The following is a 24566-nucleotide window of genomic DNA, read 5'->3' as shown; positions in this document are numbered from 1 at the left end:
CTCTGTCATGTTTTCTAGCTTAAAACAAGTAAGAACTTTCACTAAATGGGAATTTTTCCAAGTCTTTAAAGTTACTTGTATTGTACATACAGCTTTTCATTTTCCCCCCTCTTTTCTGAGTCAGAAGTTAATAAGAAAAGATTTTGACCTGGTTTTAAGAGGTGCTAGGATATACTTTTTTCTTCAACTTTTTGCTTGGGTATTATATCTTAGTTGATAGAATTTTTGAGTTAGATGTTTTTGTTGTTAACTGTTTTCCTCAGTCATCCCCCCCCCCCCGCCCGCAATCTGCCTTTCATAATTATGAATGTCTCTTCCAGGCTGTCCTAATAATAGTGATGTGTATCAAATTTATATTTCAGGATGGACATAATATGCTGTTTTTGTTAAAATATTCTTAAACGATTAGAAATATCTTATTAAAGTTAGGTAAAATAATCTAAGTTTTCCTTCTTTAATTCCGTAGACATTCCTGAACATGTTTGTTGACAGCAATCAGGATGCTCGAAGAAGGTCTGTAAATGAAGATGATAACCCCCCTTCCCCTATAGGAGGAGATATGATGGATTCTTTAATATCACAACTCCAGCCCCAGCCACCACCCCAGCAACAGGTAATGTCTAGCTGAAATTCCAAATAGTGTCACATTTCTGTAACTTAATAGATTTTACAGGTGCCTAGGCTTCTTCATTGGAAGACGAGGAGGTCCTTGGTGAGCCCAAGATGCCTGGGAAATCTATATGAAAAACTAGTGATAGAGAATAGGGGAAGTGTCCAGTGATGAGAAGTGAATAGTACCAGAAGCAGCATTAACCTCAGATCACCAGTGTGCTTCAAGTGACTTTATGTGATCCCAAGGGTGGAAACACCATCTGCAGGATCTAAGGACATCTTTGGGAGAGTGTCATCACCATGTCTTGAAAGACAGGTGTCATTAAAGTAGAGCACAGTGAACTAAATGTCTAGTGATGTTCAGTAGGGCCTGCTGCAGAGAACAAGTGTACAAACTTCAAGGGTTTTCTTCTCACACCATTTAGTTAAGCCACATTATAGAATCCTAAAGAGCTTTGAGTTCTGTCCCATCACCTTCATATGTCTGATAGTTGAGCAGGCTACCAAAACCAAAAAACCAAACCCAGTGCTGTTGAGTCGATTCCGACTCATAGCGACTCTAAAGGACAGAGTAGAACTGCCCCACAGAGTTTCCAGGGAGCGCCTGGCAGATTCGAACTGCTGACCCTTTGGTTAGCAGCTGTAGCACTTAACCACTATGCCACCAGGGTTTCCCAGACCAGGCTTTTGTTTTCTCACTGACCATTCTGAAATAGAGGGCGACCAGTGACCCACAGCCAGTGATCCTTTTACCCCTTCACCAGCGTTGTGTGACTCCCTATCCTGGAAAGTACGTGTGTAGCTGTGGAGAGGCTTCTTACCTCTGGGCTGGGGTCTTCAGTGGTTACATTTATAGTTGTGTGTGAACACATAACTCATAGGCAAGATTCTTTGGCACAGCACATCCTTTAGATTAGATTTATAAAATAACTCACTGCTTCTCACCCATAAGCGTTCATGAAACAGCATTTCTTGTGCTGAAAATTCACTTACATAGTTTGGCATTCCCACAGCATTTTCTACTGTCTAGGGCTGTGGTTTGAATTGTGTCCCCCCAAAAGTTATGTTGAAGTCCTAACGCCTATACTTGTGAATGTGACCCTGTTTGGAAATAGTGGTTTTCTTTTATGTTAATGAGGTCATACTGGAGTAGAATGGGTCCTAAACTTAATCTGTTTTGAGTGGTGTCTTATAAAAAGGGAAAACAGACAGGGATAGACACACACACACAGGGCGAGACACCAAGTGATGATGAGGACAGACACATCTGGAAGCAGCAAAGGAACTATAAAACCCGTTGCTGTCAAGTCGATTCTGACTCATAGCGACCCTATACAACAGAGTATAGGAACTATAGATGAAGCTATAAGCAGCAAAGAAACACTAAAGATTGCAACTGCCAGCAGAAACTAGGGGAGAGGCCCACAGAAGAAATCCATATGGCTAAGACCCTGATTTGGACTTTTAGCCTCCAAAGCTTGGAGAAAATTAATTTCTGTTCTTTAAAGCCATCCACTTGTGATATTTTGTTAAGGTAGCCCTTGGAAACTCTGATATCTAGCTTCTGGTCTAGCTATTTAGTAACTGAAACTCTTCAGTGAGAAGTTATAGGGCTTACGTCTTTGACAAAGTACTAGACTCTTACTAGAGGATGGTTTTGTGAGAGGTGAGTTGCCCCTAACAGCTATTTAAGGTTTCTTTCCTCATTATTAGTTTCCCTTCTAAACTTTTATGAAGATACAGGAGAGCTCAGCAAAACCCTATGTGAATGCCTCTATGCACCAGGGTGTGAGGCTCACATTCCCTCAGCAGGTCTTGTGTTAGGGGCTGTCTTGAGTAAGGTCTGTCCCTCTAAGGGTGCTGGGAGAAGTGCTTCAGCCCAGTAGATACAAAAGCAACTCTTTTCTGTGGAAGCCACTTTGTTGTGATGTAGGTCCTCCCTGTACCTGATAGGGAGCAAGGAGTATGAGCCACGTCTTTTTGGGGAAAGAAGTCACTGAGCAGAGTTATGTTATCAGGGCTGACTACTGACCCACAGCCATAGCAGGGCCAATGTGATGGCAGCAGTGGAGGGAGAAGGGGACAGTGTTCTCCCCTCTTCCCAAATAAGTCATTCATTGGCCCATCTACAATGATTTTTGTTATGGAAAAAATCATAATCTGACCCAATAAGAGCCTATAGTGCTGGGCTACTGATACTCTGATTTTGCTAAGACCTCTAAGTACCAGTGGCATTTCATACTGAACATGAGATTTTTAACTAGAAAAATAAGTCCAAAAGGATTAGAAGTAGGTAAATGGGAGAAAAGTTAGAATTTTCTACTGTTTTGCTCTGTATTCTACCTATAAGTAGAGTTTAAAATTTTTAATTAAGAAGTTTGGCATTTAATGCCAGTCAGGATTCTTTAAAAAGAATATCTGCTGTAGCTTAATGTCCTTATTCAGCAGCTTTAGCCTTAGGTATGCTTAGAAATATGCAGTTTTTGGAAAGATTTCAGTTTTCAGTTCCTTTCTGTTTACCAGATATCCATACTATATTCTTATTTTCTAAACTGTTAACCCACTTGATAAGAGAGTTGTAAGGGAAAGAATGTTCATAAAGGGTTTCATGAACATTTTGCTTAATGTTAACAGATAGCTTTTCTTTCTTTAGGGTGCACAATTTTAGTCTAGGAGGAAGGAAAGGCAGAACATATAAAAGGTTAGGAATGTCATAATTTTGATTAATATGGTCATGTGGCTTAAATCTCCAGAAAGAAAGGTACAGTCTGCATTACTGGATAAAACAATAGAGTCAAATATATGATTTTGTAGCTTGTGAGTTAGCCTGGATTCTATAATTTTTTTTAAATAGAATAGGAAAAATCCGTAAGGAAAAAAAAAAGACAAGCCAGTTTTTAAAATGATAAAAGATTCAAGACATTTCACAAAAGAGGATGTCCAAATGACCAGTAAGCATATAGAAAAGACACTCAACATCATTTTGGTATCACAGAAATAAATACAAACCACAGTGTCATACCACTCCATACCCACAAAAATAGCTTAAAAAAAGAAAAACTTGATCCTTGCCACCATTTGGTGTTAGGAGCAACGAAGACTCTCATTTACTACCGGAGGGTGTGTAAAATGATACAACCACTTTGGATAGTGTTTGACAGTATTCTAAAGTGCTAAAGTTGAGCATTGTGTATAATTTAGCAATTCAACTCTTAGGCATATACCCAACAGAAACAAATCAAAAAACACAAAAAAAATATTCATAGCAGCATTATTTATTGAAAACAATTTTAAACAAATATTCATCAGTAGTAGAATAGATGAATAAATTGGGATATAGTCATACAATGGAATACTTTACAGAAATGAAAAAGAACACACTACTGCTGCATGCGGAAACCCTGGTGGCGTAGTGGTTAAGTGCTGTGTCAGCTAACCAAGAGGTCGGCAGCTTGAATCCGCCAGGCGCTCCTTGGAAACTCTATGGGCCAGTTCTACCCTGTCCTATAGGGTCGCTATGAGTCGGAATCGACTCGACGGCAGTGCGTTACTGCCGCATGCAACAGCATGGAGGAATTTCACTAACATAATATTGAACGAAAGAAGCCAGTCACTAAAGAGTACATTCAGTATTTATACAAAATGTAAAAAGAGGCAAAACTAAGGTTAAGTGATGGAAGTAAGAATAGTGCTCCCCTTTGGGGAGTCGATAAAGACGGGAAGGCATTAAAGACTTGAAAGGTGTACTAGGGAGATCTCTGGAGCGTTGGAAATGTTCTATGTATTGATCTGTGTGGTAGTTAAAATTCATCAAGCTATACACTTATACACTTAAAATTTGTGCACTTTACTACATGTGAGCCATACCTCAATTAAAAAAAAATGTAATTAGATTATCCTGAAGTTTTTTTATTAATACTTTGGGAGTCAGAGTTTTTAAAGACTTGTGTTATTGATGTGTATTTTGCACATTTTCATACTTCGTGTTTCCTATTTGGTAACCAATGAAGTATGTAGCGTTAACACTGTAGCTATAATTGAGGAAAGCCACACTGTCACACTATATGCCGTTGGCTATCTTACCAACATTTAATTTTCTTATTTTCAGCCATTTCCAAAGCAGCCGGGATCGTCAGGCGCTTACCCTCTTACTTCACCTCCTACATCTTACCACAGCACAGTTAATCAGTCTCCCTCTATGATGCACACACAGTCCCCAGGTAAGCTATTACTTATTCTCTGGTCAGGTTCAACTTTCCAATCCTGTGTATATAGAAACACTACGCATGTTAGCCCTTAGGCGTCAGAGGGAACTGCTTTTTTAGTCTGTGTCTATTTGCCATTCGTTCACTGCGGCCAGGTTGTGAAACCTGTGTTGATGGTTTGGGAGCACTATTTAAAAGTTTGAATTAGGTAGAGATGTTGTCACCCAGGGCCAGCCTCGTGGCACAACTTCAGGAAGTGCTAATCACAAGATTTATGTCAGAGGTCGGCAACTTACATCCTGTGGGCCAAATCCCACCCGCTGCAGTTTTTGTAAATAAATTTTTGTTCAAACACAGCCAGACTCATTTATGTATTGTCTATAGCTGCTTTCCTGCTGCAACGGTCTCTTACAGAAAAAGTTTGCAGACCCCTGGTACATGTGAATGGTACCTCCTGGAGTTGGGCAGTGCGTAGCCAGCTTGTCCAGACAAAATGACTCTGATGGCAACCCCGTGAAGAGTGCTGTAAGATTGCTTGAGAATGCCAAATTTTTCCTTTTAACTGAACAATTCAGTGGTATCTCTCGAGCACTTGTTACATGGTGCCAGGGACTCAGCAGTGAGCCAGATACCAGCCCTGCAAGTCTTTCTAGCAGGCAAGACAGGGATGAGATTTCTGGATACCTGCCAGGTCTCACCCATTCCTGATCTGCTCCACATTAATATTTCTAGAGCGTAATGATGTTTAAAAAAGAAAAGTTTTAGCATATAAGGTATGATATGTAATGTGGGATATAAAGTATGATAAGAAATTAAATAATTTTTTAAAAGTTTAAGTATAGTAAAAAACTAATATGAATACATGAGTCTACTCAACTAAAGAATGCATTAAGTAGTGTTGCACCAGTTAAGGGCAATTGGACTCATCAGAAAACAAGAAAAACATGCTACATAAAATTCTGATTATTAAATGACATTAAACACAGCAAGTACATTTGCTCGTAAGTTTTCACATTGCATATCAGAATTTGCAACACAATTTTTTCCTTTATGAAATAAAAAATTTTGTATATATGTATGTGTGTATGTTTTTATGTGTGTGTCTATGAAGTTTATATTGACAGTAGAACCTTGTTAATCTGTGGATGGGAGATATAAGGACATCACTTGTTAACCAGTTAAACTTCATTTATAAAATGGGAAAAATATAATACCTTTTGCTTAGAGATAAGAGACCTTAATGAAATAATTCACATCAAGTCTTCAGTATGGGGCCAGACACATGACAAATGCCTCTAACAAGGGGGATTTGGTCAGTTCGTTGTAATGTGCTTTGTGGCCTGGATTGGGCTATTCCACATCTGTCACTGCCCAAGTGCTCACATGCTGGCGATCCCACCCCTCCCCCGTGTCTCACACTGGAGCCACTCAGGTTGCTCTTCAGATGACTATAGAAGTGGTTTAAAAAAAAAATTCGTCCTCATTTTATGAATCTTTAGATTTTTTTTCCCCGCTTTTCAGGGGGCGGTGGGGGCGTCCCTTGTTTATACTTAGTTTTAGAAGCAGTCTTCGTATGAAAGACCAAGTATGATGAGTGTTACAAAAGAGGCACTCAGGCTTCTGAAGGAGCACTCAACAAGGGGTTTCTTGCCTGGAGATGCCTTCCTTGCCACCTACTTCATCTACCCCTCCCCCAACACACTGGTTAGACTGAGATTTGAAAGGCGGGTTGGAGTTAGTCGGGTGTAGGGGCCTGGAGGGAGGAGAGTACTCTAGGCAGAATGTGCAGAGCATGTGAAGCCTAAGATCCCAGAGGACTGTGAATGGGCAGTCCCTAAAGGCTGGAGCATGGAGAGCCAGGGGAGAAAGACAGTGCTCTGTTAGAGATTTTGGACTTTATTGTCTGGGTAGTGGGGAATTATTACTGGGTTTTCATAGGGGAAGGTCAGAGTTAAGTTTGCAAAACTGAGAAGGGCAAGAGTGGTAGGGGAGCAGATTTTGAAGGGAAGGAGTTGAGTTCTATTGAATCTGTTGAATTTTCAAGTCTCTGGGAGAATTCTAAGCCACTAGGCAGTTGGGGTATATTGAGGCCTACAGCTCATGAGATATAGTTGGACCACAGATGAAGACTTGGAAGTCACTGTCATATCTAGGACTGTCTGGGTGAGTTCAGCCCTTGAGGAACTCCAGAAGTTAACTGACTCGGAGCCTAAGGAGCAGCTAGGGAGCAAGGAGGAAAATAGGAGAAACAGGGTCATAGAACCCAAGGGGAGTGTGTTTCTAGAATATGAGTTGAGATTGTTTTTGCATAAAAGGAAGAGGAAATAGTTATTTTAAAATAATTATAGTAGCAAACACGTATATACTGCTTACTATATGCCAAGCCCTGTTCCAAGCACATTACTCATTTAATCCTCACAGCAAACCTATGGAGTATAGAGGAAAACTGAGTTACTTGCCCAGGTCACAGATCAAATATATAAATATAACACTTAAAGGTTAATCAGGTTGATTATCATATTTATTCAATGTAAGGTACTGTATTAGGTATTGTAGAACATAAAAAAATATAAAATTACCTTACGTAATAGAGGATTTGAAACCTGCTGATATTAATGATGGTTCTATTGTAAGATAGCAAATATTTTTGTGTTGTTTGTACTCGTTGTTTTGGTAGTCATAGTTTCCCCTTTCATAATCCTAAATGAAAACTAGCCCTTTGGCTTTAAGTATCACATTTAAGCTTGTGACTCTCCAATGTAGACCATCCCCCTGAACTCTAGTCCTGTATTTCCAGACTCCTGATCCCCACCCGCCCACAGACACCCCACCTCAGTAATTGGTAACCCCTTCCTTCCTCCTCTCTGGGCCAAAGCCGTTAGAGTCATCCTGGACTCCTTTTTTTCACACCCCACATTCAGTCAGTTGCCAGATACTGTGGCTCTGTCTTCAGAATGTATTTAGAATCCAACCATTTTTCACCACCTCAGCCTTTGTCACTCTTGCCCAAGCCACTTATCATCTCTCACCTGGATTATTAATGATTGCCTCAAACTACCTTCCCGTCCATGGACAGGACCAGGGACCAGCCATTGCATAGTTTCCCATCTCATTCAGAGTGAATCCTAAGCCCTCAGAGTGGCCTACAAGTCCCCATGTGATCTGGACTGCCCCAACCTCATTGGCCTCATCTCCTACCACTCTCCTGTTGCTCACTCTGTTCTGGCCACACTGGCTTCCTCCCTGTTATTTACACCGGCTTCTATTATTGTTTGCCTGGAATATCTTGTCCCTTGGATATCCTCATGCCTTATCCTTCACTTTCTTCATGTTTCGGCTCCAACGTCCCTTTCTTAGAGGGGTCTTCTCTGATTGCTATATATATACACATGGTAACTAGTAGCACCCACCTCCACCACTATACAATTAACCTCTCCCCCCACTTACCCTGCTCTATTTTTCTCCATAACACTTAACCACTGCCTAGCATATATTTGTTCGTCTTTTTCATTCCACTAGAGTATAAGCTCCATGAGGATAGGAATTTTTGTCTCTTATGAACTGCTGCATCCCCAGTGCTTAGAACAGTGCTTGATGTGAAATTGGTGTCTGTGCCTACTTGTTGAATGAGTGAGCAAATGAATAAAAAGTACACTCGGTATGGGGGGAAAAGTCAGTCAATATAAGAGCTGGAATTTGGGCCCATGGGAATTGGCCCTCTTTTTTTGATAATGAAATCTTTCCAATTTTTCTTTGCACTATTTATATGAGCTTTACTACTTGTTTCTTTAGTCTGTGGAGAGATTCTTAACTTGGGGTCCTTGGACAGGACATAAAACGTGTCCTGCAAGGTCATCTATAATTATTTTCCTTCATTAGGAAATCTACATGCCGCCAGCTCCCCCAGTGGGGCTTTGAGAGCCCCATCACCAGCGTCATTTGTTCCAACTCCTCCCCCATCCTCGCATGGAATCTCAATAGGACCAGGGGCCAGTTTTGCTAGTCCACATGGTGAGTCCCTTCATGGAAATCGCTGCAGCATAAGAGCTTGATGTGAAAGTAGTTTTTCTTAAATAATTTTCTTATTGCAAAATTAGCACATGTTTATTGGGGAAATGGCAAAAGTATCGCTCAAGCAAAAAGAAAATAAATCTTCCCTAATTCCACCAGGCAGAGATAACCACCAGCTAGTCTGTCTCCACTTTGGAGTTTCTCTCTCTGTCTCTGTCTCCTCGCTTTCTTTCTCTGTCGCACTCGTTCTGCCTTGCTCTTCCTGTCGCACACTCCCTGCTTGCCTGCCTGTTCACATCTCTGTTGCTCTCACTTGCTCTCTACCCATTTGCCTGTCTCCCCCCTCAAAGATTCCTGTCCTTCCAAAAATATGGGGATCCTACGTATGGATTGTTTTGAGACTTGAATTTCTTAACTTTGTAACTCAAAAATTCTATTTTAAAATTGGTTCAAATAGATTCAAAATTCCGGAGGTAGTCAGTGAAAAGTTTGCTTTCTACTCCGCCAACCACCTAGTTCCTCTTCTCAGAGGTATTTAGTGTTATTAATTTCTCATGTATTCTTGCAGAGTTGTCTTATGCATACACAAGCAAGTACACATAAGTGCTCTTAGCACACTATGCACAGTGTTCAGTGCCTTACTTTTTTCAGTTAATATATCATGAGTATCATGCCATATCAGAACATAAAGAACTTCCTCATTTTTTACAGCTGCATAGTATCTGTAATTTTACTTCAACTGTTAACATTTGCGGGGACATTTCTGTCGGTAAAAATTCTACATCATCATGGTAATGGCTTCATTATATTCCCTTGTCTGGGTATACCATAATTTAACTGCTCTCCTATTACACGTTTAGAACGTTTCCATTTTGTCACAATTAAAAATGGTGCCATCTCTGCTCACATCCATGATTATTTCCTTAGGTAAGTTCCTACAAGTGGAATTGCTGAGTTTCAAAGGGTTTGAGAAATTCTGAAGCTTTCGAAACATACTGCACATTGCTCGCCTGAAAGGCTGTACTAATTTCCTCTAGCATCATACAAGAATGTCTGTTTTCCTGCATCATTGCCAACATGGGGTATTATAATTTTGGAAAAAGCCTTGGCCATTTTGATAGGTGAAAAGTGATGCCTTTTTGTTTGTTTCTTTGACTAATAGTGAAGTTGAACCTTTTGTTGTTGTTGTTTATTGGTCTTTGATGTTTCTTATTTTGTGACTGCCAGTTTATATCCTTTGCCTATGTTCTTATTGTGGTGTTCTTAATTGATTTGTAAGAGCTCTTTTTATAAGTGAGGACCATTTACTCTGACATACAGTAGAAATATTTCCTCATTGTGTCATTTAGCTATAAAGGGATATAAACATTATATTGAAGGTTTCTGTGGGATGAAATTTAAATATCAAATCGTTGGGGAAGTTGCTGCTTTTCAAAACTTAGTCAATGTAACTTTTACTAAATAAAGAAAATGGAAATTTTTCTTCTCCTCAGCCTTCTCTGGGTAGAATGAAAACACAATTTTTGAGGGTTAGCTAAAATATATAAGAAGACTTCTGCCTTAAGAGAGCTTTGAAATTTTTTGCTTAGTAGGTTACACAGCATAAAGTAGATTGTTACATATTCCACATGTTGAAGCTTCTGTGAAGGTAAATTTTATCCTCCCTGGGTCTTTTTATTTTTCTAAATCTTGTATCATGTTGAAAAGAACATAAATTATACAAAAGAGAGATTCAGATATGGCATGTTAAGAAGGATCAGGCATCAGCGAAACACCATTTTATTGAAAGAAAAAATAAAATTATCACCACATAAGGATTTGAATGCCATCACCTATTGTTCAATTACTAAAATACAGGTTTTGGAAACACTTGTGTACATTTTTGCAGGAACTCTTGACCCTAGTTCTCCATACACTATGGTGTCACCAAGTGGACGAGCGGGGAACTGGCCGGGGTCTCCTCAAGTGTCTGGCCCCTCACCAGCAACACGCATGCCTGGAATGTCACCAGCTAACCCATCGTTACATTCTCCGGTTCCAGATGCTTCTCATTCCCCTCGAGCTGGAACAAGTCAGTGTCACCAACATTTTTGTGTCTGTTTTTAATATAATCAACAAATGACCTATTTTATTTCATCCTTATATTTGAAAGTCATGACCTAGTTTTTGAATGGGGATGGATACTTTATAACTTCAACTTTTATCCAGGTAGTAAATCAGTTAACAGCAAACGTAAGAACGGAGAATATCTTCTCCAAATACTTTATCAGTTGGGTCCCAGTACCTCTATCATGACTGCTCACTCTTAGCTGCCATCCCAGACCTTGAAAGATATCTTACATTAACTCACACGATTATGCAAATACACACAGAAGAGACTTGTATGAATACATTAGTTAGCTTTTGCTATGTAATTTCTAGTGGCTTAAAACAACAGTCATATATGAGTTCACAATTCTGTAGGTTGGCAGTTTGGGCTAAGTGTAGCTGAGTGGTTCTTCCAGGCTCTGCTGGGCTCTCTCCTGTGTCTGGTCAGCTGCTGGGTTGCCAAGGGGCTCGCTGGGCTAAGATGGCCTCAGCTAGGATGGCTTCTCTCTGCTCCATGTGTTCTCTCATACTAAATCACACTAGTCCGGGCTTGTTCACAATACAGGGTTCCCAGAAAGTGGAAGCCTAGGCTGCAAATGGTACATTGTCACTTCCATGATATTCTGTTGGCCAAAGCAAGTTACAAGGCCAACCCATATTCCAGGTGGAGAAAATAAACTCCACCTCTTGAAGGGGTTTCTGTCAAGTCACCTTGCAGGGGACATAAATACAGGCAAGAGAATAATTGTGGCCATTTTTTGCTAACAGTCAGCCACAAGGAGTAACTAAAACAGTACAGACTGATTAGCATCTCAAAGATTTGTAATAAAAGGAAAACAGGAAACAATGTGGTACTGGTAATTGGTAGGTGAAATGAACATACTTTCTTTCCTAAAAGGTTCCCAAACGATGCCAACAAACATGCCTCCACCTCGTAAACTACCTCAGCGCTCTTGGGCAGCATCCATCCCTACCATCCTCACTCACAGTGCCTTGAACATTTTACTGCTGCCCTCTCCAACACCAGGCCTCGTACCTGGCCTGGCAGGTAGTTACCTTTGTTCTCCACTTGAGAGATTCCTTGGATCAGTCATCATGAGACGACATCTTCAAAGAATTATTCAACAAGAAACGGTATGTCTAGCAAGTGACCTCGTAAGTGGTGATTTTCAAAGGCAGAGTGCTAAGTTGTCCTGCAGAGTAGGAGCTGAAACTAAAGTGATACTCCCTCCTCCCCTTTAACCAGTTTGTTAGAATTAGCTTTTCACCCTGTTCAAACTGAGCTCTACTCTTTTCTTTTCCATTCTTACATTAGCATTTGTACAATCTATAGCTTGCTGTGCTGTGGCTTCCATGTTATGTGGCTAACATGGACATGGAGATAGATCACCGTGATATCACAGAACAAGTGCAGCCAGGATCTGGGCTTGGAGAGGGTAGCATATGAGTAACTATTTGCCCTCTGGAATGCTTTGCAGGCAGGCTGACTTTGAATCTGAGTCTCCATTGGAATACAGTTATTTATGGTCACAAGAGTGGAAACTGCTTTTTGAATACTTGGATTTATTTAAAACCCTTATAGAAAAAGACTTCTAATCCATCCTGTTGTGATGCTTGTAAGAGATAGTTCCAAGGACTGATTGAGAGCACCAGTTCTAGAGTCAGGCTGCCTGGCTTGTAGCCAGGCTGTACCACCTGCTAGTACAAGCTTGGTAATAGTAGGTAATAGTATCTACCTAGCTGATATCATTGTGGGAATTTGAGATACTTCATGTAAATCCCTTAGCATAATGCCTTGATATTCAATACATATTATTTTTAATTATTATTGATATATGTTTGTGTTAATGTAGTTAGAAAGGTAAATGTCTGAAATATCTATCCCAAGGTTGGCATCAAGCCATCTTAGCAACCTTTATATTCAGATTTGAAAAAAAAAAGTTTTAAAATATGTTGAATAAATTAGCATTTAAAAGGGTAATTAGCAGACCTGTAATCTATCCTCGCCTCTGCCACTTACAAGTCATGTAAGCCTTCAGCTCTCTGAACCTCGTTTTGCTCATCTTCATAATCAACATATTAATTTAGGACAGGGGTCAGTATACTATGGCCCTGCCTGCCACGTGTTTTTGTAAATAAAGTTGTATTGGACCACAGTCATGCCCATCATTTACATATTATCTGTCTACTTTTGTGCTAGAACAATATCGTTGAGAAACCATAGGGCTCATGTAAAATATTTACTATGTGACCCTTTAGAGAAAACGTTTGCCAATCCCTGGACTATAGAGTAAGGGCCCAATCCGGATGTGGCATTTTGTAATTATACTCTTATTCTTTTTTTCCACTGTGCCGTTTTTTAAAAACTTTTTAGTGCGGAAAATTTTAGAAATATACAAAAGTAGAATATAATGTTCTCATCACCCACCTTCAACAGCTAACTCAGAGCAATTCATCTGTATCTCCTCCCTCCAGATTGTTTCACAGCAAATCCCAGACAGCATATCATTTCATTCATAAAAATGTTAGTATTTATCACTAAAAAGTACAAACTCTTAAAAAAATAACCACCGTACCATTATCATAACTAAAAAAGCAACAGTTTCTTTATCATCAGCTACCTAGTTGGTGTAAGATTTCCTCAGTTATCTGATTTGTTACAGTCTAAAGCAGAATCCATATAAGTTATTTTAAGTCCCTTTTAAACAATAAGGAACCCTGGTGGCACAGCGGTTAAGCGCTTGGCTGCTAACCTAAATGTTGGTAGTTTGAACCCATCAGCTCCTCCATGGGAGGAAGGTGTGGCAGTCTGCTTCCTTAAAGATTTACAGCCTTGGAAACCCTATGGGGCAGTTCTACTCCGTCCTACAAGGTTGCTATGAATCCACTCAGGGGCAGTGGGTGGAGTTTTAAACAGGAGGTTCCCCCTCTTTTCCTTTCCTTTCTCCTTATACATCTTATTTGTTGAAAAAAACCATGTCATTTATCCTGTAGTGTTCTCAGTCCGGATTTTGCTGATTGTATCCTGTTAGAATCGTTTAACATGTTCTTTCGGCTCCCATATTTCCTATAATATTGATCAATCCTCTGGGCCTAACTACTGAATTCAGGTTCAAGTTCATTGTTGTTTTGCAAGAATACTTTAGTGTTATGTTTTTCCATCAAGAGGCACGTAATGTCTGGTTGTGATAATGTTAGTAGTTGTCGATACTCAATACCTAGATGTCTTGAAACAGGTATCTGCTTATTTGTTTTCCTCTTGAAACAATCCCCTTAGTAACATTTTCATTTCTTCTTTGTCATACATGTTAATTTCATGCATCCTTCTTGTTTTCCAGCTACAGCTAATAAATTCCAATGAACCAGGAGTGATCATGTTTAAGACTGATGCACTGAAATGCAGAGTAGCCCTTAGTCCCAAAACCAACCAAACACTTCAGCTAAAAGTGACCCCTGAAAATGCAGGACAGTGGAAACCTGATGAACTTCAAGTTTTGGAGAAATTCTTTGAGACAAGAGTTTGTATTTAATAATGCATAATTTTAATATAATTAATGAAACAGAAGAGTCAAGGTAGGATGAAGAGTAATTTACTTTATTTATCTCTATAGGTTGCAGGACCACCATTTAAAGCCAATACTTTGATAGCTTTCACCAAGCTGTTAGGAGCGCCTACACACATCCTCAGAGACTGTGTGCATATTATGAAACTAGAGCTGGTAAGTTACAGAGAAAGCCATACTTTTATAGAATTATCTATTTGAGGAGGTTGGAGTTGGTAGGAGCAATGTTTATTGGTTTTCATCCACTTACTTTCTTCCATTTTTCTCTTAAATTCTTAACTTTTTAATTTATTTATCTTTGAATGGTAACCCAATTCTGTTGTATCTTTTGAGTTTCCAGTAAGATGATACTGAGAAAAATGATCTTAACCATCCCTGTCCAGCCAGTCCCCCTCCCCAGAGGCAACTAGAGTTACAATATCTTGTCTATTTTTCAAAAAATGGTCCATTCATAAAAGCAAACACATGTATCTCTCCTACATACTTTTTTTAAATGAAATACCATTATACACATCCCATTTTGTACTTTTTTCCATTTTTTATTATGTATATATATTTATAACATATGTGTAAGTACTCAAGAGTGAGACATACCTATGTTCTCACCACAGAGCTAAAGAAAACAACATTTCTGTTATTATTTGAAGCCACTCGTATGTCCTTTCCTGATTGTATTCCCATTCTTTACACCCAGGAGGAATTTTATGTCTATCATTCCCTTGCTTTTCTTTATAATTTTACCACATATGTAAATTTCTTCAGCAATATCAGCAATATCTTGCTTAAGTTTTTCAAATTTTGAATTTTAGATAGATAGTACCACACCAAATTCTTTTAGGATTTGCTCTTTTTTTTTTTAATTCATTATCATGTCTGAAAGGCTCCTCCTATCTGTATTTCACTGTTCTATAGCATTCCATGTGGGCTGGGTATAGCATTCCATAGGGCCGCTATGAGTCAGAATTGACTCGAGGGCAACAGGTTTGGTTTTTGATTTTTATAGCGTTCCATATCACAACCATTATCTTCTCCTATATTAAAATTTTTACATGTTATATCTAATTCTCTCAACCCTATGAATGAGTACTGATTTCAGCCCAGTCTTAAAGAAATAACGAGCCTAAGGCACAGAAAAGTTAAGTATGTGAAATTTGATTAGATTAATGTGGTTAAGAACTTGGCTGCTAACCAAAAGTTCGACAGTTCGAATCCACCAGCCTCTCCTTAGAAACTCTAGAGGGCAGTTCTGCTCTGTTCTATAGGGTCACCATGAGTCAGAATTGACTCGAGGGCAATAGGTTTGGTTTGGTTTTGTACGAATTTACACTTCTACCAGAAATGAAAGATTTCCTTTTTTCCAATCTTTAGCAGCAATTGGTATTGCCAAACTTTTTTTTTTTTTTAATCTTTTCACATTAAAGTCTTTAGCCCACCTGTACTTCTTGTGTATAGTGTAGGGTAGGGCATCTTCCCCCCCCTTCTCTCTCTCTCATGTGAATAACCAGTTGTCATAGCAATATTTATATAATCACCCTTTCTCCAGATCTGCAATGCTGTATCTGTCATATATCAAATTTCCATATTTACATGGTTATTCTGTTCCATTGATCTGCCGTCTTGCCTTGTGTCATCGCCACACTTAATTATTGTAGCTTCATAATAAGTCTTTCTCTGTCATAGGGCAAGGTCTTGTACATCTTTTCTCAGCTTTATTCCTGAATTCTTTATTTTTTTGTTGGTATTGTAAATGATATCTTTTCTGAATTACATTTTCTAATTCTTTGATGCTGATGTATACAAATGTAATGAAATTCCTCTCTAGCAACCTTGCTGAACTTTCTTAATCATTTTATCATTTAATACAATGTTTTCTGGAGGTTTTTGGTAGATACCATCAGATTAAGGAAGTGTCCTCTTCCTAGCTTAAAATTTTGATAACAAATAAGTGTCCGGTTTTATCAGTGCTTTTTCTGCATTAATTGAGATAATTGTGTGGGCTTCTCCATTTTCCTGTTAACATGGCTGATTGTATAGATGAATAAGGTTTTCTCTGTTTTTGCTAGCATTAGGTTTTGTTGTAAGTGGCAGCAAGCCCAAGATACCCATAGCTTAAACAAGATAGAAGTTTGTTTTTCTCTCATGTCAAAGACCCAGGGTAGGGGATCCAGGATAATATTTTGAGCCACAATGTTAAGGACCTAAGCTCTTTCTCTCCTGTTACCCTAACACATAATTACTTCTAGTCTCAAATTCAGCCCGTGGTTCAAGATGAACCACTCAGCATTCTAGATAATAGGAAGGAAAAGAGGGAGAAGGACCTATCTCTTCTCCTTTAGGGGAAGTTGCATGCCGTACTTCCACTTACATCTTTTTGGCCAGGATGTGGACACATCTAGCTGGAAGAGAGTCTAGAACTGTAGTAGTTCTTTATTCAGACCTCCCATGTGCCCCACTAAAAATCAAGGGGCTCAACATTTGGCTTCTGATCTGATAGGTTATAGGGAACATTGTTTATGTCAAAAGAAACCTATTCAGGTTTTTAAAGGAAGAAATGTTTTTATGGTTATAAAAGCACTAGTGGATATAATTTTAAATCACTAACACATTTGGCTAGTTTGGGGAAGAAGTTGGAAATGAGACTGGAAGTCTAGATTGACTCCAGTGAAGAAGGGCATTGAATGCCAGGTATAGGTGTTGGTCCTTAGTTGAGGGGGGCAGTGTTTGTCACTGACTGTCACTGAACATTGTGAGCTAGATCAGAATCATGGTCTGAGATATGTGTCTGGCACTGGTGTAAGGATGGGCTGGGAGTGGGAGCACTAGCATCAGTGAAAATTCAGAGGCAGGGATAGATGTCAGAGACACTGGAAGCAAAATCATTGGCCTTGGGAACTAATTAGGTGGGAAGGAAGGAAGGAGAACATATTACATAAATCTAGTTGACTTTTCACTTAGTAACTTCATGTATACATTTCTTTTGAGAAAATGCAGTTTACCAATTTTATGTTCTGTTAATAATTAGGTATAGAATAAAATTCTAACCTGTCAGAATCCTATACTAGAATATAATTTTAAATGTTCATATGACTTTATCATGATTTGTTTTGCTAAAACAGTTCCCTGACCAGGCAACACAGCTAAAATGGAATGTTCAGTTTTGCCTGACGATCCCACCCAGCGCACCACCGATAGCACCTCCTGGGACGCCTGCTGTGGTGCTGAAATCCAAAATGCTTTTTTTTGTAAGTACCACCTGGTATCTGTGTGTGCAGAGCTCCTGGGTGAAAAGCGTTATAAGGATGATAGAGCAACTTTTAGATGACTGCATAAATTATCTATTATTTTCAAATATAGGCCTAGATTCCTTAATTACCAGTTTAGACTTCATGTAATCCTGGTTCCTTTGGTGATAAGTTTATTGAACTAAGTAATCGTGTGACACAGTTGCATCTTAACCATGATAATAATTTGGTTGTTTGCCACTTCTCTGTCTTATTTAATTTTCTTTCGCTTGGTGTATCTTAACCTGAAATGATAAGTAAACGATAGTGCCTTTGATAAATTCAGATAGATGTTTTATTTTCTCACTGTTTTTCTTCTTTTTGTGTGTTTTGTGTGTCTGCAGCTCCAACTCACTCAGAAAACATCAGTCCCTCCCCAAGAACCTGTTAGTATTATAGTTCCGATCATTTATGACATGGCTTCAGGCACAACCCAGCAGGCAGATATCCCCAGACAGCAGAACTCTTCTGTTGCTGCCCCCATGATGGTCAGCAACATTCTGAAGAGGTTTGCAGAGATGAATCCACCACGACAAGGTACATGACCAGTAGATGCTATTTTATTGCATATATGTTATCAAGATTCTTTTGAGAGACACCCCCTTGTCCCCTCTTCTCCCTCTCTACCCACCCACCCCCTATCTTAGTAATAGAACTCTGGCTGCTGTGACCCTCTTAATGTCTGCCTGTCGCTTTCTTCCTTTCTCATTCGTTCTTCTGTTTTGTCCATTTCTCTGCTGCCTGGACTTTTTTTTGTTAGTGATTTACTATTGGGACTGACCCAGTTGCTAATGCCAGAAGCTTGTATTTATAGCATACGTTGCCATGAAGCCCTAGATTAGGATGATAAAAATTTTCCATGGCTGTGAATTCCTGCCCTACTATCGATACCCGCCACTCTGTACATCACAAAGTTGAAATGCATGTTAATTTCTGATATTTCATGGTTCAATCATGAATAGAATAATATTAAAAGTTCTGTATCTTCTAAATGTTTTGTGAAGAATAAAAATTGATACAAATGGCATCGTTGATTTTTGGGCTTCTTATATAAGTGTCAGGCGGGTGCAAGTGAACTTTTCACCAAGTGCACAATGAAGCTCTCAAACTGAACATTTTTGAGGAAACCAGAAAGTTTCTGGAAAAACAAACAAGGTCCCTTCAATACTGAAGTAGCATATGCTTAACATGTAACTCTTGGCAGTGCTAAATTTTGGTTACCAAGTATAAAGCTCAGCAAAGAGAACTTTTCCATTTTGTTTATTTCTAATGTTAAGAAAATTAAATTTGAATTTTGTTTATTTCCAATATTAAGGAAGATCCTATATATCTTTCTGTTTAGAATAGTTTGACAAAATAATTATGTTTTGAAATGAGGGAAAGTTGTTCTCTAAAACATTTCTAGTTACTACAATGTCAAAATTTTACTAGAAACAGCAGTCAGGAGAAGTCTGATTTTTAGCTGTTTGTTTCCCCATATTGTATACATAGGCGAGTTTCCATTTAATCATAGTCTACAAGGAATACACTGGGCAGTAGAGAAGGGGATGCTGCTTTTGTTGTAATGCTTCTTCCACTTCTTACAGTTTTCTGCTTTCATCCTTTGACTTATCTCTTCTATCAGCTAAAAAATAGATCCTCCAGAGTCAAAGTTTAAAGTGATCCGAATTGTCAGAGTAGCAGTCCAATAGAACTTTGATAATAAACACCATTCTGTCATAAGCAGATGATCACCATAATGATGTCTCGGTGTAATTTAAAATTAAAAGGCAAGAATATTTTGATCCTGTTGGGATTAAGCAAGTATTTCAACCTAGCAGTAATGAAAATACATTTTCTAAACAGAGAGAAAAGGAAAGATATAATTTCTTCTTTTACTTAAGAAATTGTTGAACTATTTGAGAAGTGATTTTCTTTTTATTTTTACCTTAGGCTGGGCAAACCTTTGGGTTTCATTTTCTTCCTGTGCCTTAATTTTCCTGTGATTGGCGAGAAGGTGGCAATAACTTACATGGTGTCATTGTACATCCTTACCTTTGCCAGAAGGCCATTATTCACATGAGGTCTTCAGTTCTTCTCTCACTTTTAGCCACTGTGTTGTTCGGCATGCTCTAGTGAAGGGATCCAGCTTTTGGTTTACACTATTTACAATTGGTTTTGTTAATAATATTTAAATATTTGTGATATTTATAAGGAGTGAGAGGCAGGGTGTTTGGTTTCTTTGAGCACCGGGGGAATTGAGAGGATGAATCATCAGCACCCCCAGACAAATCTTGTGTTTGGATTGTTGGTGTGCCATACTTCACCCGCCTTCCTCTCCTCCCAAACCCATCACCTCCCCCTCCCCATGAAGTGCTTTTAAGAAAAATCACTTTACATTTTTATGTAATTGACTTTAATGTTGAATGCCAGAAGTTGACCACGTCCTTGAAATTTGGGGAAAAATTTCAATAGCTGTCAAAGACCTGCACTGTCCAATATGACGGCCACTAGCCATAAAACAAAAAAACCCGTTGCTGTTGAGTCAATTCTGACTCACAGCGACCCTCCAGGACAGAGCAGAACTGCCCCATACGGTTTCCAGGGAGCAGCTGGTGGATTCGAACTGCAGACCGTTTTGGCTAGCAGCCTGAGCTCTTAACCACTGTACCACCATTTAAGTTTAAATAAATTAAAATTAAATTTAAAATTTAGTTCCTCGGTCATACTAGCTAAATTACAAGTGCCCAGGACCCACAGCACAAGTATAGAACATTTCCCACATCTATTGGACGGTGCTGGCATGACATTTTCATCTAGCCTTTAATGAACAGTATGAGGCCACCACCAAGGATACAACTAACGCACAAATATAAACAAGATCTTTTTGTTAGATTCAAAATGCGTAAGCAAGTTGTTGGTAGACTTAAAGCCCAACTTCAAGAGGCTTATCCAGTGTTGCAGTGTTTCTATAGAGAAGCTCTAGGCATATCTTCTTAAATTCAAAAACTGGGAGTTGCCAAAATTTTCTCCTGAGGAAAGAACAAAACCCAAACCAATATCGTCTGATAACACCAAAGCTTAAGCTGCTATAATATGGGCAATTAGTCTTTTATTTGGATCTTTAAAGTTCTTATTAATTTTGAATTTAGTTACCCCTTCCCCACCGGCGTGTTGACATCATCTTTCCTGATACTGCGGATAGCTAATGACCATTTTTCTCTGTTGCAGGTGAATGCACAATATTTGCAGCTGTTCGTGATTTAATGGCTAATCTTACACTGCCCCCTGGTGGGCGTCCATAAACACTATTGTTTTTAAACCAGGAAGGCTGACAAATGAGACAAAACAACAACAACAAAAAAAAATTATGAACTCAGCCTTCAGTTTAAAAAAGAAAATGGACTTTTTGACTTTAAGAGTTAAAAATTCTAAACTGGCAAAAAATTTCAGGGTGCAGTTCTTTTCAGCAAAAACCATCAATCTTTTGTATAGTTAACTTGTATAGTGTGTTTAAATGGGACACATTTCCGACTAGGTGTCCACTTGCCAGTAATAGATTTAATATTCTGTTTTATACTATAAAGTTATGAAAATGCCAAACTTGTTTATTTAATTGTTTTCTCATGTTTTGGGTGTAATAGTCCTTTTTTGTTTTGTTTTTTTAAGGAAGGTCTGTCATTTTTGAATACTGTAAAACTGTGATAAACTTTATATTGAAGCTGTATTTTAATATGACCGCTTTGAATCTTTACATGGAAATGTTCTGGGAATTGTTATAAACAGATCCCAAAGAAACAATATTTAATAAAACTAGGTTAAAACAAAACAAAACAAAAACAATGACACTCACTTGTGTGTGTATAAGCTCTATAGACTTTTCAGGGCCTCCCTTCATCTTTCACCTGGTGGGGCCAATAATTCTAACAATTCATGTCTGAAATTTGACCAAAAACATCTGCTCCTTTATTTCAAGGTTAATTTATTTTCTTCAGACATTCCTAACCTAACTGATGGTTGACATTTAGCACCTTGGTGGTCTTTTCAGTGTAGGATTTGGGTGACAAGGAAAGAATCTAGTCTTTGAAGGGACAGTAAGTGGTTCCTGTTGATCAAGGATCTCAAATAATGCAGTCATTCGCATCTGTTGAGGGTGTGGGAACTTTTCTGTTAGGCGAATTTTGTTTATAAGATACTTCTGCCTACAGCGTTAATTAGGAAACCAAGAATTTTAATGCTTTACCCTTGCGTGAAATTTCTGTAATGTTTCCTTATCTCCGTAACTTCTCTCCCTCACCCCCCACCAAAATTGGGCTTGTTCTAAACAGTCTCAAGTTAATTCCTTGTCAACAAAAAGAACGTCTTGCTTGGAAAAGGCCCGGCCCGGTCCTCTCGTTCTGAAGACTCCAAAATCCAGTGCTCAGTCTGTGCCTGTCCAGGGTCAAGTGGGCTTTCTGGTACTGACACATCTCAGCAGGGTTTCTTTTTGGAGCGCTTTGCTTTCCTCCCAGTTAGTAAGGGACTGTTTAAGTTTCAAAGGATGCGATCCAAAACAAAGGTCTTCTGGGGATTTGACATTGTTGGGAAAGCTTTAAAAATGATAATAACATGCTGGTCCCTGTAATACTGATTCTCCATTAAATTTTAGATGGTTTGTCTAATTCCACTTTAAGACAATTTAATTGAGCATCTCACTGCAGCTATATCATGTCCGTTCTGAATCTTGCTCGATGCTTTATTTTCGGTCAGAGTTGAGGCCTTCTTTGCTTTTCTTCTGTGTCTCACTTCTGCCTTCATCTCCTGTTTCTCAGCCAACTCTGTCACTGTTCAGGAGCTGGTGACTAAACTTCTATCCTTCCTTTAACTTGCCTTGTATCCTTCTGTTTTCCCCTCTTCTTACAATGGTAATAACATCAGTTTGACAATCTAAAATGTCTTTATCAAGGATCAGCCCTTTTCTATTCAGCGCTGAATCCTTTCTTTCATGTAGAAATCTACATATATATACAAGAAGTGTATTTTTATCTGCAGGATAATATTGTTTCACATAATTTTATTAGTAAACTTTTGAGGTATTTTCCGTTTTAAGTGTGATTTTGAAATGTTAATTGCATTTTTAAACATGATGCATTCAATGATAACTCATCTCTGAATGCATTGTGAAAATCAAAAGATAGGATTCAGTGAACAGAATTTGCCCTTGGTGCTTATTGAAAGTAAACCCATAAATTTGAATTTTGATATTATGCTTGGTACTTGGAATTGGTGTGTACTTTATTAAAGCTTGGAAACATTTAGCATTTGAATCTTAGATTTCATCACAAAACCACGCCTTTTGCCTCTTTCATTATCCAGGTTCAACCAAAGGGGTTCAATGCCCGTAGTAATTTTTCCTAATACGTAGGTTGGGTCTTAACTTTAAGGTGTTTTCAATGTGACTTTAGTACTATCAGTAATAAATAAAACTTATACAAGTTTCAGAGAACTACCAACTCTCTTAATTTTGATGCTTTGGAGAGTAGTCTGGTTTAGTACCAGTTTAACCTTGAAACGGGAAATTGGTCCTGATTTGCCAACTTTCTTTCCCCATCTGCTTAAATGCCGTTTCAGATTGTGTAGAAGTACTTGCAGAATTAGCAGAGAAGAAGGTGAGAACTTTAACAGATTGTATCCATTGGAGGCTATTAATAAGGGCTGAACCTTACCTTTGAAAATTCTGAGTGAGCTAAGTGCAAGGATAAACTAAAATTTTGCATTTATGTGTCTACTATTAACTTCACTGTGTTGCAGTTAACACAATAACCAGTTCAGCCACAGGATACTAACAATCTTTTAGTCATTCTTTGGACCATGGTTAATTTGATAACTTCAAGAAGTATAATTTTGCTATTCTGAATTCTGATCCAATTTCAACATAAAAATTCGTTCATTTCTTTCATGGTTTTTTTTCCTCCAAAAAAATACCTGTTACATTTTACTTTAGTATTTATTTACCATCCAGGTGTTCCTGGTATAAAATCAGTATACAGAAAATTTTAAGAGAACTTATATTCGAAGAATTTAAAGGACGGAAAAGAAAAAATTTAGAGTACATTTCATTGTTTCTTGTGCAATTTTCATTTTAGTTTTATTGGAATGGACAGTGTGTCTAAGGGAGTGCTTTGAAGTTTACTTAGGATGGATTTCGTACTGAAGTTATTAAGAAGAAATAAGCTAAGGCCAGGAGCACCATAATCTGTACTGCTTGCTCACAAGTTTATATAAATTGCCTGAACTTCCAAGTGGCCAGCAATTTGTTAAAATACCTTGCCCAGGAATATAACTGATTCATTATGTTTTGGTCAATAGAAAATAATAGCTAATATTTACTGAGCGCTTACTATGCCAGGCACTGTTTTAAGTATTTCAATGTGTATTTATTTAATCCTAACAACAACCCCGAGCTAGGCATTAATATCCTCCCCTTTACAGAAGAGTAAACTGAGGCCCAGAGAAGTGAAGGGAATTAAATGCTTAGAATCAAACAAAGCTAAGAAGTTTTGAGTCCAGAACTAGTGCTTTTACCCACTGTGCAGCTCTGCTGTAAACCGAGCAGTCAGGAGAAGGCAAGCCCTCCAAACTCATCCCTCACACTAACATGTTTTCCAAGCTCAAGAGGCTCACTAAAAGCAACTAAAACTGAGATGGCCTCTTGACAGCTGGAGTTGACAGTCCATTGCTTTATTACCCCTGTGGCACTTACTTGGAACTTAGACTTGGCACCATCTTCTAAGATGAGAAGCACTATCATATAACCTGAATATTAAATAATTACCATCTAACCTTTG

General features: G+C 38.5%; 1 protein-coding gene across 3 annotated transcripts in view; it reads left to right on the top strand.

Annotated features, from left to right (window-relative positions):
- Positions 1 to 21578, top strand: part of MED14 (mediator complex subunit 14) — a 77748-nt gene extending 56170 nt beyond the window's left edge. The window contains exons 22-31 of one of the 3 annotated variants that reach the window (XM_010597778.3): positions 467 to 613; positions 4721 to 4832; positions 8697 to 8828; positions 10717 to 10899; positions 11815 to 12050; positions 14255 to 14434; positions 14528 to 14635; positions 17596 to 17721; positions 18105 to 18297; positions 20971 to 21578. In XM_010597778.3, coding sequence (XP_010596080.3) covers positions 467 to 613; positions 4721 to 4832; positions 8697 to 8828; positions 10717 to 10899; positions 11815 to 12050; positions 14255 to 14434; positions 14528 to 14635; positions 17596 to 17721; positions 18105 to 18297; positions 20971 to 21044 — 1491 coding nt within the window. In that variant the 3' untranslated portion in view covers positions 21045 to 21578. The remainder of the gene's footprint in view (positions 1 to 466; positions 614 to 4720; positions 4833 to 8696; positions 8829 to 10716; positions 10900 to 11814; positions 12051 to 14254; positions 14435 to 14527; positions 14636 to 17595; positions 17722 to 18104; positions 18298 to 20970) is intronic. The other 2 variants (XM_064278148.1, XM_064278147.1) reach the window with 2 other exon arrangements.
- Positions 21579 to 24566: the final 2988 nt, after the last annotated feature.

The sequence above is a fragment of the Loxodonta africana genome, chromosome X, assembly GCF_030014295.1.
Source record: "Loxodonta africana isolate mLoxAfr1 chromosome X, mLoxAfr1.hap2, whole genome shotgun sequence".
Classification (NCBI taxonomy): domain Eukaryota; kingdom Metazoa; phylum Chordata; class Mammalia; order Proboscidea; family Elephantidae; genus Loxodonta; species Loxodonta africana.
Note: the sequence above shows the minus strand (reverse complement) of the source record. Positions and strands in the feature narration are given on the sequence as shown.